Here is a 23,385-nt window from a genome sequence, read left to right on the forward strand (position 1 = left end):
CCATCCTCGTGAGCTTTTATATTTTCCCGCGCAATTAAATTGTAAAACATCGCCCCCGCCCATTATGAACCCATTGGGCCGCTACAATGCCCATACATCTATTAATTGGGCATTTATTCTATTTAGGCCCACAACATAAATTAATGAAATAAATTAATAATTTATGAGTTAAATAAAGACAAAGAAATCCATCATAGCACACATTTTAACAAGAATATGTACTTTTTATTTTATTAGTATTTTTTTTCAAAAGTACAAAAGATTTTACTTAAAAAAAAATGATAATATGAAATCTTAATAACAAATATATATTAAAAATAAAAATTGAACGTAAAAATTAAAAAATAAACAAAGGGTAAACTATTTATAAATAGTTCCATAATTAAAAAAATATTTGCCATTAGTCTGTTGTTGCTGATGTGGCAGACATTAATGACACGTGAAGGACATTTTAACGAATCGGATATATGAGTCTTAAAATAGTCACGTGTCAGTTGATGATCTACGTAGCGATGATATATCAGCCTTGTCAGCAACGACGGATCAACATAACGAATTCAACGCTGGAGAACCATTTTAGCTAAAAAAAAATATATATTTACAAATATGGTCCATCTAAAGTTCTAAAATAATAAACTTAACATCACAGTGCTTCCAATGGCCGTTGTATAGAAAATTTGATAAACAAAAGGGCAATCGGCAACAAATCTCTGGCCAGATTGAATTTTCCTTTACAAGCTAATTATAGTTTATAGACATCTAATCTCAAAAAAGGAAATTCTACCATTCTCTGTGTATTATAGTATTTTTCTATTTAATCATAATAACTGTTACCATTAAATTGATGGGGTTTTAAAGAAGTCTGCAGATGGCACATATATTTCCCCAAGCAGCACCACTTCTGTTCTTCAATCTTCCCCTTCCCATCATATTTTACATATCCTTAATTACTTACTTTCCCCGACATGGGATCCTCCGTCGCCTTTTAAAGGAATCCCGTCACCGGATTCAGAACTCGGGGCAGAAAGATCTTCACTGTCATTGCTTAGGTTCGCTTGGGTGCTGTCTTTCTCACAATGAGCTTCTCCTGATTTTGAATCCGATGGAGGATTTTGATGATCGTTGCCAACTTTGTTGGCGTGTGCTGTAGGTACGGATAGAGGATGAGTATATCAACAATGGTGATTCATTAATTTTGAAGATGGGATGAAGGATGAAGAATACCTGCAGAATTGATTTGTGGGTTAGAGAGGGGTTTCTGCAGCATGGCTACGCCAGGGAATACAACAAGGCTCATATGCTTCATTTCTAGCCTTGTAGATTCTTCGAGAGGCGCAAAATTGAACACTTTTGTCCACGTTTCGTTGAGCTCAGATATTGCGGGTATAACTAGTTTCTCAACGCCGAGTGACTGGAGAACCTGTCAACGTAACAATCTCAAAATTCTGAAACTTTTCGAAAATGCTTCCCATAACATGCAACCCTTCCACCAATTTGTTATATTAAACTTTGTTTCTCAAATGAGGAGATTAACTTGGCAACTTATAATATATTTAAAGATAGCATACATACCGATTCAATTGCAGTTAAAAGGCGTCTGCACAACCCTTGCCGACGGTAAATAAATCGCGTTCCAATGAAAGGCATCTCTGCTAAGGGAGTTCCATGGATTCTATTTCACAGAGATGTAACAGAAATACGTCAAATTGCACAAATGCATGACAAGTGAAGAAACACAAATTAGAATTGCATGCTTCTTTAGGTAAAGAAAAATTCATGAGCTCTTAGTAGTATTGAAATTAGAGTTATATATACAAGTATTCATTGCTGGATATAGATTGTAGTGATATATATTATACAAATATTTAGGAAAATTTTGCTAGATCAGATTTTAACTAATCCAGGGTTGGAACTAAAATGGAGAAAAATGTTAAATGATAACATCATGCATTAAGAAACCATTATGCAACAAACCGGAAACGGAAGGAATTGAACTATAAGAAATATTTAATGTTTAACTACTCATTTATAACAATTAACTCAAACTACCACCACGTAATTGTACAGAGTTAAGCTTTTGGCATCCCGAAAAATGACATTTAATCAGTTATATATGGAAGCAAAGAAAAAGTCAACAAACTTGAGGCAAGGATAGATAAGCAGATTTAAAAGTGGTGAGAGAAATTAATGGTAGACAACCTTATTGACGCCACAGCCAAAAGCTCGTCACCCTTCTCTAGGACAAAGGTATAGAATCCATCATAGTTCAACCGCTTGATATTTGACCTGGGAACAAGAATACGGAATAAAACAAGGAAAGCTCTCAATGAACATTACACTATTTTCAACTTTTAAAATGGGTAAATATCATTTGCGTCGTAGAAAATGAATACATATTCCAACCAAGGTTGTCAACAGCCTATTTACATAGTACACAAATATGGCATATTAAGGTTTAGATACAAACTTGTAGCACCATATTGTGTTAATCCTTTTACATTCAAGTGAGCACAAAGCAAGCTGAAAAGTGATGAAATCTTCTTCAAAAGAATTTTTAATTACTATCATCTTATCGGCAATGTGTGTCGTCACATTTTATAGACTATGGAGTAGACCATGATATATAACAGAGTTAAGGTGAAAATACTAACCCACAGCTGTAGACAACATTGTGAATCAAATTGATTCCACTTCGCTCATCTATGATAGGCTCAAAGCATTCATCCATAATATTGAAAGCAATGGCTAACTTTGAATTGTTTTCTACCAAAAAGGAGTTCCCATCGGCAGAAGCATCTCTGTTAACAGGATGATGACGGAGAATAGTATAGGAAAACCCTTCTTCTAGTTCATGTCTAACCCCAATAAGAACCTGTAATTGCTGAAAAATCTGTGGGCCAAAGGTAGCGAACATATCAGAAGCAAAATTAATAAAGAATGTCAAGAAGAACAAGCATGTAGATGAGACTTCAATCCATTATGAATACTGAATCTCAGGAGAATACAACAATAAGTACAACTTGTCCTCTATTAAGTACAAATATCTTGATAATTGTATCTACAGAAAAGATATCCTGGTTAAGAGGAAGAATGCCAAGCTTTGAGCAAGACAGGATCAGAAAGTTATACACATTACCAAGCACAGTATTGCAGGATCAGGACAAATCAAATCTCAATAATCTGCTAAGGCAAAATAATACGATACTAATCAAATTAGAGAGAGAATATGAAATAGCCCAATAAGCCCATGAAATTTTTTTCTATTTCACAAACAGGTCCATAGGCTCTAACAATGTTTGCTAAGTTTCCAAATCAAGATATGACTACAAGAGAAAGATTTTTACATCATGAAGCTCGTTGCCAATCAAGTTGGCTGATCAAATGCCAAAGCAAATCCAGATCAATACACTGGTCTATTGGCACATTGATACTAGTACAAGGATGTTCAACAGGGTTATATGAATATATATATATATATATATATAACGGAAGAAGAAACACTTGCATTTTATAATGGACAGTGATACCTTTGAGCATTCTTCCCCACAAAAGGATGGATTTTCATCGTCAATACCACTGCCACTTGTCACTTCAGTGCAATGTATATGAACTGCAGAAAGCTAAAAATTGTCAGTGATTGGCCCAATAGTGCATGCGATTTATAAACATATGTTAGGATCATCTAACACCAGAAATGCATAAAAGTGAAAACTTGAGCATTACATTTCTCCTCACATAAACTGCATATGTACAACTCAGACAGTGCATTGCAGTCATCAGCGGTTGCGGTAATTCCACATGCCATTCCACAGAATTTGCAGGAACAGTACTCACAGTGCCAATCTCCAGTAGGAACCTGCAACAAGAGAAATTATGAGCACATAACGAATAATACAGAATGTGTGGGGATTTTCAAATTCCTAGAGAATCAGAAAGCCAGATACTAAGTTGCATTTTCATAAATGTAAAAAAGTATGTGAGTACTCATATTGCATCTTCAGGCCAAAATTACTGTGGGCAGTTTATGTTTCCATAATGAATGAAATAAATATATGTGTGTGCGCGTCTGAGCGTATGTGTATGAATGAGTAACTTTAGGTATGCATCAAAGACGCACACGTGTATGAATGAGTAACTTTAGGTATGTGTCAGAGACGCACACGTGTAAGAACGGAAATTATAGAAGCACGCAATTAAAGATGTTTTGACATATTTATTGTGATCAATATACTTGTACGGAAAGGGAGAAAGAAAAAGAAAATTCATAATGAAAGTGATAAAGGGATCAGCATTTATACTTCAATATGTAAACAGCCATGATGTGAAGTTGACGGGCAGCTATCACAACAGATCAAATCGCCGCCATCACCGCATACGTTGCATGTGTCATCATTGGGATCATCACCTTCCACATCCACCAAAGCATATTGAATGTTATCCAACTCCATGTGTTTTCCCCAGGTATCTACCAGGCACTGTGAAAGAGATTTCCCAGAATCAAGGTATATATTCTCGTATGGTTTCCCACACGTACTTTTTGCATGAGAATCAAAACCTTGAACTGTATACACTATATTGCAGCAGTCGCAACAGATCCCTTCCTTAAAAATCATCCCCTCAAGTAGTATCTTCTTACACTTCCCCTTCTTATATTTCACCTTCCAGCCAAGAGAAACAGTTCCCAAATCAATCATCCATGAGAGCAAAGTGCGCTTCCCCTCATACAATTGATAACCATCACTGTTAGACGGATCCCTTGGTCTACGAGCCAACAAGGTTCGCCTTTTTCTACCCCTTTCATCAGATGGTTTACTTTTAGATTCCTTTTTCATTCTCTTTCCAGGAAGTTTCTTGTTTTGACCTCCATTCTCGTCTTTCTTAGAGATCTTGAATAGCACACTGAGCGTTTCCTCTGGTATTGGAGTAAATGCACACACATCTATATCATCCCCATTTCCATTGTCAATTTTATTCTTAAGCTTTTGGTATGCCAAAGTCACTGACCAGTGAGTTTTCCCATCCCTGTCAACGTAAACAGCGTCTTGGTAATCTCTTGATTGTCTTTGCCTATATTCGATAGTCCACCCAGCCTTCTTAAGCATGGCAACTATCTGATCCCTCACTAACTGCTTCTGCTCCCTAAGTCCCATGGTCTTTCCAGCAGCATCCTCTGCTGCAGGTTGTATCTGCTCCTTAACACAATCCCCTGGAGCATCTTCCCCTACCTTCAACCTCTTGGCTGAAACTTCATGTTCAGATTTCCCACTATCAGTATTGCTTGGAGCACTGTTATTCTCGGTGACCAATCCAATGCTTTCACTAACCACCTTGCGTGGCCTTCCCTTCTGCCATCCCCTCTTCCTTTTGTGCTCTTTACCTCCTTGATCTTGATCATTACCAATACCACTCATGGAAACATTCTGCCCGGTTACCTCACCATCATCTTCCTTTTTAGAAGGCAATGAGGGAATACCACTTTTAACTTCTGTTTTGGGAAGCCTTCCGCGCCCACGCTTCGGAATGCTCAAAGAGGAAACTTCACTATCAACTTTCACCTTCGGAGGCCTTCCGCGCCCACGCTTCGGAATACTTGAAGCGGAAACCTCAATATTAACTTTCACCTTAAATTGACCTCCCAATTTTGGCGGCCTCCCCCGCTTGCCTTTCTTCCTCTTAATCATAGGAGCAGTAGCCTCACGTTTACCAGCAGATTTTGGAGGCCTTCCCCTCCCACGCTTGAGAATCGGCTTTTCCTCTTCCAGTACAGCAGGCGCCTCTGCATCATCGGTGTTTTCCAACACAGACGTCTCACTTACATCAATATCCTCGTCAATATTTCCAATCTCCAAGGTTATCTCCTTCTTCTCACCATCGCTCATAGCTACCGTCCTCGACCTCAAAACCCTACCACTTTTAGGCGGATCATCAGACCCCACATTCCAGTTTCTGGCCGGTTTCTTTTCAATTTTCGTCCTTTTCGTTCCAACAGAATCCTCTTTCAGATCAATCGCGTCTAGCCCGCTCCGCAATCTCATCTTGAACGGAATACACAATCAATCCTGCCGATAACCCTGATTCATAAAATCCGAACAAAAAATTAGACAATCATGCATACTGTCAAAACAAAGCCATCCAATTGACCGCAAACACAATTAAAAACGTCGTATATGTAGAAGCAAATACCAATGGCGCAGCAGGAATAAAGCAATAAACCCGTCCCGATTCAATCCGCCCAGATAAACTCAATCTAAATTCAATAACTTCTGCAAATCGAGTTTGGAGAAAAGGAGAGAGAGAAGAGAGAGGACAGAGAAGACACAGGGTTTTGATTTTGTGTGATTTGGGGGAGAGGGCTTTATATTTAATGTGGTTTTCTTTTCAATTTTTAGATTCCTAAGGGACTACAATGTAATTTTCTGTTTCCGTACCGTAAAAGGTTACCGGATTATTTCCCTCCATTCTTATTATTTTTCAACATTTAAATAAAAACTTTTTTATTATTTATTTCTTTTCTGATACACCCGTTGACTCGTTTCAACTATCCTTTTCTTTTCTTTTCAATTTATTTTTAGATTCTTTTTTTTTTTTCCATTTTATTTTTTTTTTCAAACTACATATCAAATAATAACATCAAATTGCATTGATGAATTAATTCCTGTATTGTTGTGACATTAGTTTGTTTTATTTTTTCAAAAATAAAAATGCACATCAATTCAAAATCACATTTAATAATTTTCTTTTATAAGGTAACAATTGTATTAAATTTGTAATCCCAGACGAACAAAAGGCTGTAGGGTTTAGGAAAGTGAATTAATGTAGTCCCATTCGGATTTTACTAATTTTCAAATATTTATATAAAATTAGGGTACGTTTGTTTGGGGCTTTAAATTTTGAATTGGAATTTGAATAATACTAAAATTGATTATTAATATAATATAAAAAAATAAAAAATAAGTGTTTGATTTGATGTTTTGAGGAAAAAAATAAGATGAATAATTTATTTAAAATCCAATACCTCAAACAAACACACCTTTAATAGATTCAAATTTAAATTAATCAAATTTATACATGGTACTTTATTTGACATTTAAGTGCCTTTTGGTATAGGAAATTGACAGTAGATAAATAAAAATTTTATTTATTCAAAATAAATTAAATTTGATAAATAAATTATTTTTATTTTTATTTTATATTTAGATAAATTGTGAGAAATAATGGTCCAATATATATATATATATTTCTTTATACTATTTAATTTTTATAATTTTTAAAAATTATATTTGATTTATTATTCAACTATTTAATTTGTATGAATTTTTAAAAAATTGTACTGAAATATGATTTTGCAAAATATCGCATATAATTTATAATTTTTTTTAAAAATCACTAAAAATATTTTTTTTTATGATTTTTCATTCGTTAAAATTCTCTTTTGTCCCTTAAATCATTTATTTTGTTAGATCCACAATTTTTTTTTCAACTAAATTATATTTTACCAAACACAATTAATCTCCTCTTCAATTTCATTATCTATTTTCATTTCTCAATTATATATTTTTTTTTAACCAAACACCCCTTAGAGTGTGTGTATTTTGTTTTCTTATTTGAATAAAAATAATTTATGTAATATTATATAGATAAGATAAAATTAGTAAGTTATTTTTTAAATATATATATATAAGAGGTTAAGGTTGTTTAGTTTTAATCAACACATAGAATATAGGCTATCATCATATATTTCATTACAATGGAGAGTTATATTTTATACTCATATTGCATTGTTGTATCCTATATAATAAAAGCGAATCTAATGTATTCACTCTGTCCATATCTATATATTCATTTGTTTTTTTCATTAAATTTTAAAAATATTAGTATTATATTAGGATAAAGTAGAAATAAAGGTAAAAAAATTAAACTAACCCTCTTAATATTGTATTATATAAAGGTAATGACATTTGTGTAATATATTGTAAATTAGAAGGGTATTTCTGATGTTAAGTAGATGATACAATTACTTAAAAAATAAAAAATTGATATTTTGTTATGAGACGGGCCAAAATAGAAAAATAGATAGATTGTTAAAGTGACATAGGGAGTATATCATATAGATTATTTTTATGTATTAAACGTTCATTCATTGTATTTCTATTATAATACAATGTATTGTCTGTACATATTAAATACTCCCTCCGTCCCAATACAATAGTCTTATTTATCATTTTTGTTTGTCTCAAAACAATAGTCTCATTTCTATAAATAAATATATCACCATAAAACTATTTTTACTTTTTCATTATTATTACACAATATTTTTTACACTAATATATTCACAAAGACAAAAAAATCATTTATCCTTACTTTTTACCAAGTACCAATATAATATCAATTTTCTTAAAATTTCGTGCCCAACATAATAAGACTATACTAATTATATTAGCACAGAAGTCAAATTGCACGTGCAAGTACTAATTATATTACACCTTCAAAAACTCGTCAAACATTTACTATTAAATTTTGAAAGTAGTGTGATAGAAGAAAGTTATTGCATAATAACTCGATCGAATTTCTAGTCGTTGATGTGTATCGTTATTTTATTGTCAATAATAACTACTCGGTAAATGATCTCAAGCTATTTATAATAAATTTGTTATTTATAATTCTAATAATAATTAATGATTATCTTTTCAATTATCTATTTTGAAAATATGTTCAGAGAACTACAAAATTAAGTATAAAACCATAATTGTCTAGAGTTCATTGAATTCAATTTGAAATATTTACATTATTCTAGTTAATACATGTAAATGTCCAAGATAAAATGTCAATTTTGTCTATTTAAAATAGGTTATCTTTAGTAAAAACAAGTTTATTACAATTTTTTAGAACACTTTGTCTATTTAAAAGAGGTATATTTAGTAACAACATATTTAATACAATTTTTTCTATAACATTTTGTTTATTTAAAAGAGGTTATATTTAATAAATCATTACAATTTTTAAAATTTTAATGTTATATTCCAATAGTAATTTGACTTGGGAGATACATTAGTAGGTGTGTTTGTTCGGGGGTTTTGGATTTTGAGTTGGAATTTGAATAGTAAAAAATTTGAATTTAAATAGTTATATGATGTGATATAAATAGGTGTTGATGCGATGTTTTGAATGTAAAATTAATTTTTAGTATAATATAAAAAATAAAAAATAGGTAGTTGATTTGATTGCTTTTTAGAAAAACAAAATGAGATGAATAGTGTATTTAAAATCAATCCCCAAACAAATTATATCTAAGTTATAGAAGCTCTACTATTTTTTAAGAACAAATTTTTTGAGTATTTGATATAATATATATATTGTAAAAATAAAAAATTTATGTAATGAGATTTTTTTTTTTTTTTTTTTTTTATAAGAAAAAGACCAACAATGATGAAAAATTGAAATAGTATATATATATATATATACAACACTTTTTTTTTTTAAAGAACATTATTCATTAAATTTAAATTCATAATCTTACTATGTAACTACTATTTAAATAAGAAAATTACAAAAATGTATCATGTAAAGATTAATCTCACTCTTATACTATCAATTGAAACAAAAATGTCATTTTCTAAGAATGTCATGATGGTGTGAAAATGTGATAGTAAAATTTTGAATCATTCACGACAAATATAGTAAAAGTATTGAGTATTTTTGATAATAAAAAAAAAACAATACATTGAAAAATTTCGATATGATTGAATAATATATATATATTTTTGACGACATGAGAATTCGTACCAAAAAATGCACATTAGAGTTTGAATCTATAACTTCATGGTCACATATCCAACTCGGGTATGTTTTTTTAGTCAAATTTCTCAAATTTTATTATTTGGATTTGCGTTTCTCCAAAAAAATACATTTTTTTTTTCTCACAGAACATCTCATCAAATATTATTTTCATACCAAACCTAAATCAATTTTTTTGTAAACTCATCAAAAGAAACACACCATTATTATCAAGACATTATTTTTATAATATAAAAATATTTAATAACTTCAAATATTTTACTCATGTAAATGAAACACAACTATTAAATTAAAATTTTTACTATTCAAATCATCTCAAAAATCCAAAACGCCGAACAAACTCACCCTAAAAGGCCGATTTCCAAATCTTTATCCACAAAGGCCCACTTACTAAAATCGTGTTTCAGCAACTGCGCTAATACCAGATTTTTGGAATTAACAGCTGCAACCTAAACAGCGATTTTACGTACGGATTCAAAATTATTTTATTTATTTATTTATTATCGTCGTCATCCTTATTATTATTCCGATAAGCTCTAAACATTCTACAATCGTCGGCGATGGGTCTCGAGGCGGCGAAGACGGTGTTGGAGGTGGCCGACGTCGCGTGGACTGCCGTCGAGTGCTGCCACCACCACTACCACGACGAAGCGAAGCCACCGCCTCGGGGAATAGGAGAGTCCGATGTCGGAACCCTAAGTTCTGAAAATGAACGCCTCCGCCAACTTCTGGAGAAAAATATGACGCTCCTTCAGCAGATTTTGAGTTCGCCTACCGTTCTACAGAATTGTCCGCCTGATGTATGCGATTAGCTTTTGATTATGGCTTTCAATTTTGAGATTAGAAAGTTATGGTTATTTTTAATCCGTTGCAGCTCCACGACCGTCTTGTCGAATCCGTGAATTCCGAAAGCTTTCTGAACGAATTGGAGTCTCTCCGTAGAAAATCTACCAGCGAAACTCCGTTCGACGAGCCATCGGGTTTTTCTCATATTTTTAATATGTGTTTTATTCTTTGCTGCTTTATCTTTCGGTCATTGTTCTGTGAATAAAATCCGCGTTAGCTTTGTGATATCTAAGATTTTCTGTCAATCATTGCTGCTTTATTTTGTGTTCTTGCTGAAATGAGTGATTGATTACCTCGGAGGCAGTGTGATGATCTTGTGCCTTTTTCTTTCAAGAACTTATGTTATAACTGTAACCTTCCCCAATTAGTGCATCTCACACACGCAAGCTAGCTACTCGTTTCAGCATTTTCATGCGCCAACATTGTAGTAATTCAAGGTGGAAACAACAAGATTGGTCTGTAGTCTGCAAGTTAACAGGAATATACGCTATTATAAATTCCATTTACTTTCTAAATTCTCTTATGATAATCAGGCACAGATTTGGAGAAAACTGGTGACTTGGTTGACATAGGCCACGAGGAGCCTAGTTGGTGGGTGTGGGTCCCAAGGGAAATGGCCCATGGTAAAATCGAGGAGAAGAGTGAAATCGACAGTGAGAATTATATTGTTATAAGTGAGAAAGATGTGGTCGATGGCGTTGCTTTCTTTATGGCTAGATGTGTTTTAGCAAACCCAAATGCAAAGGTACATGACCTAATGATGCATTTTAGTTATGTTAGGTTCTTAAATCTTAATTTGTTTATGGGTGCAATCACTCAATGTTATTATGCTGGCAATGCAGAAGTTGACTCCTGTGGAGCTCCAGAAAGGTATGTCTGCAATTTTTTCCTCTGCACTTTTTATTTTATCCTGTGGTGTTGTAAAACACTTCTGGCATGCTGGCAATTGAAGTCGCAATTGTGCAGACAAAAGGAGACAGTAACAATAGCCCTGTATTGACGATACATCTTCACACCAGAGCCAGCCTTGACAGATTCTTGTAGATTTCGATATGATTGCATGTTTTGCAATTTTAAATAGTTCATGCATGATTCAACCTTGCAGCGTTGGGGAAAGCACTGGAAGGAATGAATAAAGTAGAGAAAATGCTAAACATTTGGCATGCTGGAATGTTATTCTATACGCTGGCCACATGGGGGCTTGCTCTAGCAACGTAAGCTCTGAGTACTATAAAAGTTGTCTTAGAGAGGGGGAAAAAAAGAAGAAAAAACTAATGAAGAAAAAGGGTTGTTGGTGATGATTGGTTTGCCTTGAAATATTTCTGTCATGACTGAGTGTCTGAACTATTGATTATATTTCGTTCAATTAGAATTTATGAGCAGTGGTCGACTGATAGCACTTTAATATTGCAACATGATTTTTTCAAACAACTTTTTTCCTAAATAAACAGAACTCTTATCGTAATGCAAACTGCAAACATCACTTTATTAGAGACTTTTTTTCTAATCTCCAGATTTATTATGGTTAAAATTTTAGGACTACGGTCTGAAAAATATGGCTTGCTTCACCTTCCCTTTTGAACTTCTTCATCTCATTTGTTTTTTCTTTTGTGGGATGAATAATGCTTGCACACGTTTGTTCAATAGTCTTGTGTTTCCTTGCAGTTTGTACCAAGGTCGCTCAATTCTGAAACTGGCAGCACAAGGGGTCCATCACTCAAGCAAACTGGCTCTGAAAGCTCTATGAGCTATTGCCCTATCATGCCAACTTCCATTATGCATCTATTGCATTGCAACTGGCCACTTGTCTCTGTAATTTATGGTTGCTTCTCCAACCATCTATGTGTTGTTCGAAATCTAGAAAAATTGTTATTCTGATTTTTGCAATTTGGTTTCCGAGTGTACGTGTAAATAGTTCTGAAACTTGAGATTCTTATCTTGTATAAAGAATGATTTGTTGGGTATTTGCAGCTATTGTGAAGCAACCTCTTTTGCCCATGGCTTGGCCATGTTTATGCTGCGTTGCTTTCTAGAGATAACTCTATTTGTGCATCTAAACTGTAGTGATCTAGTTTCGGAAGATTAATGCTGTCATCTAACTGGGACAATTCTAATTAGAGAATGCAGGTGCTATGATTTCAAAATTCTAAAAGAAGCCTTCCTATTTGCTTTCAGCTACCTGACTACTTTGTTGCAGTTAGCTACTTCTTCGGGGATTGGAAACTACTTTTGAGGATGATTGAAGTCTTGTGGACAACATATATGCTTCATCCACTAGATCTAAATTTTGACTTGCACAAATAGAAAACAAGAAGACAAGATTCTTGGATTAGAAAATGAGGTAATATTGCGATTAATTCCCTTAATAGTTGCTGGAGATTACAATGTAAGACCAAAATATCAACATCTTACACAGGTACTCTTTTCATTTTTTCCAAAATATGACATCGATTGATGGCCTTATGCGTCTGCATAGGTTCTCATGGCTCTGCTTGGTAACCAAGTTTCTTCTCAGGGGCATTCCATTCTGCGGTGCCATTGCTGACATCCACCACCCCTGATGCTTTCTTGTCCACCACGGGCAGTTCATGCGGTGCTCCCTCATCAAATGTAAGTTTGTCTGGAACCTTCTTGTCTTTGCTTTTGCCCCAAACCACAGAGTACAGCCCAAACACAATAACCACTGCTCCGATCAAGCTGCATTTTCCACAAAGAATACTCTTGATTAGCTTCATTGTGTTGTCATGTTTTAATAAATCACTTTCATACATGCCAATGAGTTACCTTCCAAGATGAATTTGCTCTGCCAAAATTATTGTCCCCAATACTGCAGTGATGATCATGCTTAGTGGGCTAAATGCTGTCACAAACACTGGCCCTTTAATCCTGTTCACCACACTTTGGATGTAATATGCAATTCCAGAGCACACTATCCCCTGTGAATCCAAAACAAATATTTTTTTATCCGTGCAAATCTATTCCCTGTTCTTTGTATCGAGTTTATTAATTAATTATACTTACAGAATAGGTAGCAGCCAAAAGCCTTGAATCAAAACCAATAGCCCATGCACTCAAGTCATGCTCCATTATCAGTGCAACAATCCCAGTCTCTACAGTCCCAATTATGCATATTAGAGCTGCTAGTGACATCTCTGCTGGGTACTCATCCAATACTTTGTTCTGTCACCCAAATTAATAAGTTATAATCCTGAGTTCTGAGAAGTACACTTATTAGATAAAATATTGACTGAAGTGAAGAAAATATGTATATTTACTTGCAGGATGAAGAAGCCAGCCCAGCTAACAATACAGCTGAGCAACAAGATCGTGCCCATGACCCAGTGCTGATCTGTGGCTGTGCTGGCGGCGTCATGGTGGCTGATGCCATGGGAGTATGGGATAATGTTGATCGCAGGGCCTCTGTAGAGTGTCATGAGCATGGCTCCGGTCACTGTTATTCCTGTGCCAATCACCTTGGCCAAGCTGGGTGCTTTCCTTAGGTTTAACCTCTCCAACCTGAGGATTATGATTATAATTAAAAGATTAGAACAGGGCCTTTATTTATTTATTTTGTTACAGAGACATGGAAAATGGATGAATTAGTTTAGTTCGTGATCTATTTTACCTGAAGATGACAGCCATGATGAAGGTGACTGCAGGCAACATGTTCACAGTGGCGGATGCAAATGTTGCTGATGTGTACTTCATGCCCAGGTAGTACAAGTTCTGATCTACGACTGGCCTGATTTATTTATAACATTACGTAATGAAATTATTAGTTTAGTTAGTAATGTTATTGGATAAAGGTTTATGTGATTAATAATCATGCAAAGCTGGCCCCAAGTAAATGAATTATAAATCTAGGAGTAATTGGCATAAGAATAATGCATGGTTCTTTGGTTATAAATTACATCACATTATGTTGCATTGAATAACATAGCTACACTTTTGAAAATGAACGATTGTGGTTAATAATATAACATACTCAGTGCATGCATATAGTGGTTTAGCCTTACTTTTTTGATCTAGTGTTTAGTAATGAGTACTTCTTTGTAATTAATAAATATCATTAAACTTACATGTTACTCAGATTTTCAAATAATATATAGCGTGTGGCCCTGATGCATGAGTGAGATTTATGAGACCATAATATAATTTATTAATCAAAATGAAGCTATAATCATGACCGCTCTTAACTACCTAGGATGTGAAGTAAGGTTCTTTTAGCCACTTAAACTAGATAGCCGTGTGTGTCCATGTGTCCAAGAAATCCTCATGCTAGAACAGAAGTAACTATCAGCAGTTAGCACGCACAAGAATTAATAATGTTGGGTTCAAGGACATTACTCTAGGAAACCCAGCACAAGTAGCTTCAGAAACAGCTTTTTCGTCATCTTTGGCCTTATTTTCCTGCAAACCAGACCCAAATGCATAAGAAGCACGCACATGCAAATATATATATATAGAGAGGGGTGTGTTTGTGTGCGAGAGCAGTTAGGGTTATATTAGTGAATTACTTTTCAAGAAAATAAGCAAAGGGAGCAATAGCAATGGTAGCAGTGACATGGCGGTAGCAAACCAAAACCCAGTTACTGAAACCACGCCTCATGGAGACAAGGCTTATTATGTACATCCCTGCATAACCAAACTGCAGGGCCAACATAGCCAAATAAGGCTTCAATTTATGGAACAATTCCATAACCACACTGCTACCCATCTTCCTTCTACTATTACTACTGCTAGTCTCTTTCTCTCTCTCTCTCTAGATCTTCCCTTATATGATGCTGATATTAACCCAATCTATGGCACGGCATAAACAAAGGGTTTGCGCCCTTTTTATAACACCCATAAAGTAACAGAAAGAGAATCTTGCTTGCATTGCATGTAAGAATAATATAATGGGGTTAATGTTTTTTTTTTTTTAAAAAAAAAAAGAGAAGGCAATGAAGCTTATGCGGAGTGAGTGTATGATGTATGTATATGATGATGTAAAATATTCTTGAATATTATTAATGCAACATCTATATGTTTGTCACTAAACTGATGCATGAGCTTTAAATTGTCCTTTATAATATGATTCCCTATCCAACTGCTGAAAATACTGTCTGCATGTTAAGAATCTTTGCCTATTTAGTGAAAAGGATTGCACCAAGGAGTTTCCATGGATCTGATCTGATTTCCTTTATTTCATTTCTTGTAATTATTATTATTATTATTATTATTATTATTATTATTATTATTATTATTATTATTATTTTACTATATATTTGAATATGGTGTATTATTAGGAATGTGGGGTTGATATTTTTTGACCAACAAGTGCTATTATGGCTAAGTGGTGTCTGATTATGTATTGTAGGGCTTCTTTGGTTTCTTTCAAGTGTGGAGGATGAGTGGACACTTTAATGGCAAAATAATGGGTTGCATAATTAGCCTAAATATTTTGGGGGTGGGTAGAGGTGTACTAATTTGGCATTGCATTTTAGTTTAATTAGGGCTTTTATTCTTTTGCATTCATATCGTAAGCTATATGTTCAGATTTCTATCTATGAATTTATTCATTTATTTTTGGTAGTGAATGTTTTGTTAACATGAAAAAAACTTGTTACATAATATTCTCTCTATTGCATATTAGTTTCATAAGAATGTATATAATATTCCGGCTATTAGCAAAATTCAAGCTCTCATTTTTGATTCAATAAAATGAAATGAGAGCTTGATACATGTTCAGATTTCTTTCTATCAATTGGTTGATTGATTTATATTTTTTTGCCACATTCTCTTTATGTATATAATATTCTCAGCTATTAGCAAGCAAAACAATAGCTTCGTTTATGCAATTGACAAAAAGAAACTAGATTTTGTTTTAGTGAACTTTTGGGTCTCCGTCCTTTAGAGATTGCAGTTATAATATTGATGACTATCACATTATATATAATTGATGAGTTTTAGTTATAATATTGATGACTATCACATTATATATAATTGATGAGTTTTATAAATTGTATGAGAATCGGGTAGTTGGATCATTTTAAGCCTAGCTAGCTATTCAACTTTTTGAATGATTTGCTTGTTGATCATTCATAGGATCACTACTTGTGTTAGTGTATGTGACGTCTATTTTCTTTATTATTTATTTGATTTTTCAATTATTTTATCAGGGCTATTAAGAAATATCTCAAATATTATATTCTTCTCATTTATGCATAATTAAAGTGATGCAAGATAAATTATTGTTATTATTAGCATATTGCAGATTTGCAGTGTGTTCATTCTGGAATTGCCTTAATAAAATAAAGTTGTTTGTTTTTACGTACAATCATGAATCATGTGGTTGGCTAATTAATTCATGTATATTGATTTTTTATAAGGATTTTGGAATCTATAGCTTACACAATTATTTTTTAAATTTCAGAAATTTTGTGGGATCTAAAATATTTTTTCCTCAAAAACATCAAATTAAACACCTATTTTTTATTTTTTATATTATACTAAAAATCAATTTTACATTCAAAACATCACAATTCAAAATTTTTTACTATTTAAATCTCTAATCAAAATCCAAACCTCCAAACAAACACACCTAATGAGCAACACTTTCATTGAATTGATTGACAAAGTGTAGAAATGAGAGATGTTAAGAAGGAATAAAAGTCGTACTTTAAATTTGCCTTGCGTGGAAGAAATTGAATGTCTAATTAGCATTGCTTTTGAGTTACCTTTTTTTTGTGAAAAGAATTTTTAATTAGAGAAATAAGTGAATATATTAGGGAAAATTGCAAAAAATACATTTACGTATATCCAATTATCATTTTCGAATATATATATATTTTTGCAATTTAGGACATTACGTGTATTTCGGACATTTATGCCCTCTGGTGCTGGAAAAACGCACGTGACCGTCAGTATACGTGGACGCCGTCATTGCTATGTTGTCGTCCGCGTGGTCGTCGGACAGGTGACACGGAATTATTGTTCTTTCACTTTCGCAATTTAGAACATTATGTATATATCGGCTATTATTTTTGTCTTCCGGTGCCGAAAAAATAATTTGTTCTAAGGTTATTGGATAGGTAATGTGGAATTATTATTATTATTATTTTAAAAAATATATCTTTTAAAAATTTTAATTTGACCCGATTGGACTAAATTGCAAATAATCAATTGGACCAAATTGAAATAAAAAACTTAGAACAAATTATTTTTTCGGCATTGAATGAAAAAAATAATACCCAATGTACACATAATGTCCTAAATTGCGAAAGTGAAAGAACAATAATTCCACGTCATCTGTCCGACAACTACGCGGATGACAACATAGTAACGGCGGCGTCCACGTATGCCCCCTGCTATGCCACGAAGGCGCACGTGATGGTCAAGTGCGTTTTTTCGGTGCCGAGCAAAAATAATGTCTGGAGTACACATAGTATTTTAAATTGCGAAGGTGAAAAAAAAATATTCGAAAATGATAATAAAACTTATTAATTTGAATTTATTTATGCATTTTTCATAGACAAATAAAATGACAATTGTGACTCATTGCATGAGAAAATTTTGGTTAGTTCCTCTGTAAAATTGTCCCTTTTCAACCTTTTAATATGGGCATGTATATTTGTATTTATATATATATATATATATTTGTGTCTGAATAAATTTAGGGTATGGAATATTCTGCACTATAAGGCGCCTGCAAGATTCTGTGAATATGATTTATTTTTATTGTGTACACATTAATCTCCCCAACAAGATGAAAATAAAGTGGCTGGCTGACTTCACAAATGAAACATACACAAGTATATTCTTGTTTTATTTATTTATAACTCATATACCATAGATGTTTTTTATATGAATATAGTTGCTGAATGTAATCTGTTTTTAGAGAAAACATAAACGATTAAATAGTAAAAAACCACACAAACTATTTTATTATTTTTCTTATTGAACATAAATGAATAAATAAGAAAATTATGTATGTATATATATAAAAGTTGGTGGGATGATGAGTGCTTTCATGCTAAGACTCCAATGTTGCCTTGAGATATATATATATATATATATATAATGGTGGATTCCCACCTACACACTCGTATATGTGGTGGGATTATTGCACACACAAACAACAATGAATTAAATTGGCCACCAGAATTATGAATATTTGGTTCTATAATTAGTATTTTTATAAAAATAATTCTATCTTTTTAAAAGTGAACTATGTATAAAAATAATCTTGTATTTCTGCAGTGATAATATACATTGGAATTATTATATATATATATATATATAGAAAATGGCAATTTGAACATTCAAGATTATTTAATAAAAAACATATATACAAACAAGATAGATCATATAACCGGTGAATTTGTAACGGTAAAATTATATGATTAAAATAATCATTTAATTAATATAAGATTTAGATTATATGGTATATTTAAAGGCAGGGCTATCTATCTCTCTCTCTATATATATAACATGTATATGGTGAGTGAATCAGTGCATCGTCATCCATTCTTAATAGTAATCTTTCGTTTCATAGTGCACTAATTGATTTCACATTACTGTAAGCATTTCGAATATTATTATTATTATTATTATTATGGTAGTAATAGTGCTACACAACATTTATATATATATATATATACACTAGTGCTCTTCGCGTCGCTACACGACTGTGTAAAACAGGTTGAGGATTGTGAAGAAATGAGTTCAAGCTTTCCATTGCCGGCAAGATAAATCTACAATATTTGAAAAACAATTGTTGAAGGCATCTGCAGTCCTCAATCACTTCATATTAAACACATGATGTTACATTATAGATCTCTAACATAGTACAAACAATTATACTATTGTTACGTATAAAAAATAATAATAATAATAAATAATGGCAGTAGGATTCTGGATGGATTTGAATATAAGCCAAACGGCCCAGAAATCGGACAAAAGAAAGTCAGACAAGGAAAGGTGACGGCCAATACGAAGGTCGGGCAAGATGAGGTCGGTCACAACTAAAGTCGGGCGAAGAAATATGAGATGACAGACGCGGAGGTCGGTCAGGACGAAGAAGGGAAAAACAATACGTACTCAGGTCGGTGAGATAAGGTCGGGCACGGAGATCAGATAAGATAAGGTCGAGCACGGAGATCGGACGTGATAAGGTCGGGTACGGAAGTCGGACCTGATAAGGTCGGGCACTGAGGTCGGACGTGATGAGGTCGGGCTCGAAGGTCGGACAACATAAGATCAGACACGGAGGTCGGTTGACAGAGGAGTCAGGCGAAGAAGGACGACTGATACGGAGGTCGGTCGAAGAAGGACGGCTGATACAGAGGTTGGTCGAAAAAGGAGGTCGGACGAAGAAGGACGGCTGATACAGAGGTCGGTCGAAGAAGGAGGTCGGACGAAGAAGGACGGCTGATACAGAGGTCGGTCGAAAAAGGAGGTCGGGCGAAGAATGATGGCTGATACGGAGGTCGGTCGAAATAGGAAGTCGGGCGAAGAACAACGACTGATACTGAGGTCGGTCGAAATAGGAAGTCGGGCGAAGAACAACGACTGATACGGAGGTCGGTCGAAAAAAGATCTGTTAATTGGTCGCCTACTTAAGTAAACAATAGTTCAGTCGCTTGGTTGGGGCGACCATTGAATCGGTCGCCTGATTAGGCGAGCTGTTAATCATTTGAGTGAATGGTCGGTCGTTTGGTCAGACGGCGTTGCAGTCGTTTGAAAGATCGGTCGGTTGGTCGGTTGATGGGGCGATTAAATGAATCGTTTGGTCGACTGACAGGTCGGTCGTTTGGATGGACGGGTCTTCAGCCGTTTGAAGGGACTGGATGGGGGTCGCTTGATTGGGCGGTCATTTGGTTGCTTGATTGGGCGATCGATGAATCGTCTAGACGAATGGTTGTTTGGCCGTTTGAAGGGGCCGAATGGTGGTCGCTCGAGTGGGGGACTGATTAGTCGTTTGGTTTAACGACCAGTTAGTATCTGGATTGGTCGGTAGGTCAATCGTTGGATTATTCGTTAAGTCCATTTAAGGAGGTAAGGTCCCCAGTTGGGTTCTTTGGATAATTTTTTTTTATTTATTAAAAAATTATTTTCTACAAAATAATATATATACTGAATTGGTCAAATGAGAAGGAGGAGAACCGTATACTAGATTGTCGGTTGGGATAAAAAAATGAGAAATAAATATAATAAATTATATAAATATATATTTTTATTTCTGTGCAACAAGGAATTTTTTAAAAAATATTAAATTTTTTTAATGATTTTTTAATTATATTTTGAATTTGAGGGAATTGGTCGGTTACCATTTGAGACTGCCGAAAATCAGATGTCTTCTATTTCTGTAAGATCAGCCGTCCAGTCAGACAATTTTTTTTTGTTTTGCGTGCCCAACAAATTCAAAAACCCCTGCATTAGTTTCAAATGCATTTTTTTATATATATTGTAACTAAGTTATTGTATTAGAGAAAATATTACGATCTACAAAATGATATCCATATCAATATATTTTGTAAAAGTAAATTACTACAAAATAGCAAATGAAATTAAAAAAACACAACTCTAAAAAACATCCGATATCAATAACCAAAAGTACAAAATATAAGCAAAATGACACTCTAAGACTTCGAACACTTGCATTTTTACAACCCAACACAACAAAGCTAAACAATAAATAAATGAAAAAAAGGTATAAAAGTCATACCATCTAGGCATTCGTACAACTACTCATACGTATGTCTTTGATATATAAAAGTCATCAAATTGTATTTTCCCCACATAAATAATTAAATATTATATATACTTAGCTGATGTCCGTACGAATACAATGCATACGTCAGTTAATATATAATGAAATTATTGAATTGACTATAGCTAGAGGGATACAAAACATAGTGCACTTCCCTCTTAATTATTATACTAGTATTTCATTACACTAACAAAATACTAGTATTTGGTTTCTAATTATTATTATTATTATTATTTTTTGGTTTAAATAATAGTTTGAGATGATATTTTGTGATATAAGATAAGTACTAATAGTAAATAAACATAGTTATCAATTTTAATTGTGAAATATTTATAAATCTTAATAGAATTTAAATAATATCCATCTGTTCTCGCACAATCAACGTGCTTAGTTTCTAATTTTTGACATAATATTGAAGATAATAGAATTTAATGAGTTAATTACAATACAATAGATCATGATATTACTTTTTAATTTACTATTTTTTTTTTATTTTTTTTTTAATGTTAAACATAAGTTAATAGTATAAAAAATTGGAAGTTATAATGGAGGAAATAGATAGAATTAATAATGGGTTATTATATAATGTATATGTTATTCAATTGATTTATATTATTTTATTAAAAATAGATGGACAATAAAATGTCATAATCAATAAAAGAGTATTAACAATTTTAAAAATAATGGAGAATTTAACTTGAGGGGTTCAAATGGCTGGTGTGGCATCCACAATGAAAATAAATAAATAAAAGGCTGATCATTCTGAATTTCTAATTAATTACGTGCAATTGCAATTGCAATTGCTTTAACTGACAACAATTAATTAGTGGCTAAGTAATTAATCACCACACATACAAATACAAATACAAATATATATATATATATATGAATATAATGTTCTCATTCTTAATTAATGGAAACCTGATTTGGACATAACATTATCCCTTACATTTGGGGATAAAAAATATTAAATTAAATAGATGAATATATGATGAATTAATTCTTTTTCTTTATGTAGATACCATAATATATATATATACATATATTCTCTCTTAGTTCCCAAAATATAATATATTATGATGCTTCATACACACGATCCACATGCTGACGATGTGTGCTACACATTTCTCGAATATATGCTTTAATTTGCATTCATTATATTCTGCAATGCTGATATATATATATATTTTGGATATTTTTATTATTCTATTTTTGTTATTTGTGAAATTGCCTATTAAGGGTTAGTTTCTATGAATGTCTGTCTCAGTGACTATTTAATATTTTATTTTATTTGATTCTGCTGTTGTTTTTTTTTTTTTTCATAATAATTAGAGTATTGCATATATGTGCGTGTAATATTCTTTCTTTATATTGTCGAATCGGTATAATTAAGTCAATACTTTCTTGACGTTTATCTTAGCATTTGATTTTCAATAACTAAAGATTATTGAATTATTATAACTTAATAATTAGATTAGACCAAAAAACAACTCTTCAATGTAACTTTTCTATATTTTTTTATTTGTATTTTTATGGAAATTGTGAATGAAAAAAAATAAAAATAAAAATCTTTCTTTACTTTGGCATATAAACAATATTTACTTTCTTCATGCTGTAGCAAGTTATTTTTATTTCGAGCAAACATATGTTATAGAGAGTCAGCTACTGCAATCGTAAAGCAGACCGGTGTGTGGGTTTGTCTATCCTACCAAACCCTCACGAGAGACAAAATAGATGTTTATAGAAGGTTAAAATATATCAAATGCATAGATACTCACTTCACTCCATTTTAGTAAAAAGATAATTTATGAGGGATTTTACAAACCAAAACTACAGTAGTTGTATATAGAACTGGACATACTGCAAAATAGTTGTAAGTGAGTTTGAGAGTGTGTTTTACCGAGAGAAATATTGTGAGATTCATCTTGATTCTCCTAAGTTTAAATGATTGTTTAACATTAAAATCTGCAGTTTGAATTATTGTTTAGCAC

At 32.9% G+C, this 23,385-nt stretch overlaps 3 protein-coding genes and 1 long non-coding RNA gene across 6 annotated transcripts; 2 read left to right on the forward strand and 2 right to left on the reverse strand.

Moving 5' to 3' along the window:
- Positions 1-566: 566 nt before the first annotated feature.
- LOC127257432 (increased DNA methylation 1-like) lies at positions 567-6,317 on the reverse strand. The gene is made up of 9 exons (XM_051283851.1): positions 6,184-6,317; positions 4,299-6,071; positions 3,724-3,856; positions 3,528-3,610; positions 2,652-2,890; positions 2,200-2,286; positions 1,573-1,672; positions 1,225-1,420; positions 567-1,144 (listed from the first exon to the last, which is right to left on the reverse strand). Exons 2-9 carry the CDS (start codon positions 6,033-6,035, stop codon positions 948-950), a joined length of 2,772 nt encoding a protein of 923 aa, XP_051139808.1. The 5' UTR covers positions 6,036-6,071; positions 6,184-6,317; the 3' UTR covers positions 567-947.
- Positions 6,318-10,304: 3,987 nt separating this feature from the next.
- On the forward strand, positions 10,305-12,605 carry LOC127257156 (uncharacterized). Of its 3 annotated transcripts, XM_051283504.1 has the most exons (6): positions 10,306-10,595; positions 10,670-10,775; positions 11,175-11,386; positions 11,484-11,511; positions 11,747-11,855; positions 12,307-12,605. In XM_051283504.1, exons 1-6 carry the CDS (start codon positions 10,356-10,358, stop codon positions 12,386-12,388), a joined length of 777 nt encoding a protein of 258 aa, XP_051139461.1. In that variant the 5' UTR covers positions 10,306-10,355; the 3' UTR covers positions 12,389-12,605. The 3 variants fall into 3 exon arrangements, with proteins under 3 accessions (XP_051139463.1, XP_051139462.1, XP_051139461.1); XM_051283506.1 differs by lacking the exons at positions 11,747-11,855; positions 12,307-12,605 and adding an exon at positions 11,608-11,744 and having other exon boundaries at positions 10,305-10,595; XM_051283505.1 differs by lacking the exons at positions 11,747-11,855; positions 12,307-12,605 and adding an exon at positions 11,594-11,736 and having other exon boundaries at positions 10,305-10,595.
- A 357-nt stretch (positions 12,606-12,962) lies between these two features.
- Positions 12,963-15,358, reverse strand: LOC127257155 (WAT1-related protein At4g08300-like). The gene is made up of 7 exons (XM_051283503.1): positions 15,159-15,358; positions 14,989-15,051; positions 14,267-14,383; positions 13,917-14,157; positions 13,663-13,821; positions 13,426-13,577; positions 12,963-13,338 (listed from the first exon to the last, which is right to left on the reverse strand). Exons 1-7 carry the CDS (start codon positions 15,356-15,358, stop codon positions 13,122-13,124), a joined length of 1,149 nt encoding a protein of 382 aa, XP_051139460.1. The 3' UTR covers positions 12,963-13,121.
- On the forward strand, positions 13,665-17,672 carry LOC127257157 (uncharacterized). The gene is made up of 3 exons (XR_007839947.1): positions 13,665-13,800; positions 13,923-14,141; positions 14,221-17,672. It is a non-coding gene; the product is annotated as an uncharacterized LOC127257157 (long non-coding RNA).
- The last annotated feature ends 5,713 nt before the right edge of the window (positions 17,673-23,385 follow it).

The sequence above is a fragment of the Andrographis paniculata genome, unplaced genomic scaffold, assembly GCF_009805555.1.
Source record: "Andrographis paniculata isolate CXL003 unplaced genomic scaffold, ASM980555v1 Contig57END, whole genome shotgun sequence".
NCBI lineage: Eukaryota > Viridiplantae > Streptophyta > Magnoliopsida > Lamiales > Acanthaceae > Andrographis > Andrographis paniculata.

Excerpts from the sequence above, each read along its gene's own strand:
- LOC127257155 (XM_051283503.1), bottom strand. The coding sequence starts at position 15,358 with ATGGGTAGCAGTGTGGTTATGGAATTGTTCCATAAATTGAAGCCTTAT. Across the intron at positions 15,052-15,158 it reads TTTGCTTATTTTCTTGAAAA|GAAAATAAGGCCAAAGATGA; the intron begins GTAATTCACTAA and ends TCTGGTTTGCAG. Across the intron at positions 14,158-14,266 it reads ATCATGGCTGTCATCTTCAG|GTTGGAGAGGTTAAACCTAA; the intron begins GTAAAATAGATC and ends CATAATCCTCAG.
- LOC127257432 (XM_051283851.1), bottom strand. The coding sequence starts at position 6,035 with ATGAGATTGCGGAGCGGGCTAGACGCGATTGATCTGAAAGAGGATTCT. Across the intron at positions 3,857-4,298 it reads ATGGCTGTTTACATATTGAA|GTTCCTACTGGAGATTGGCA; the intron begins GTATAAATGCTG and ends CTCTTGTTGCAG. Across the intron at positions 2,891-3,527 it reads GTGGGGAAGAATGCTCAAAG|ATTTTTCAGCAATTACAGGT; the intron begins GTATCACTGTCC and ends TTTGGCCCACAG.
- LOC127257156 (XM_051283504.1), top strand. The coding sequence starts at position 10,356 with ATGGGTCTCGAGGCGGCGAAGACGGTGTTGGAGGTGGCCGACGTCGCG. Across the intron at positions 10,596-10,669 it reads TACAGAATTGTCCGCCTGAT|CTCCACGACCGTCTTGTCGA; the intron begins GTATGCGATTAG and ends AATCCGTTGCAG. Across the intron at positions 11,512-11,746 it reads TCCTGTGGAGCTCCAGAAAG|CGTTGGGGAAAGCACTGGAA; the intron begins GTATGTCTGCAA and ends TCAACCTTGCAG.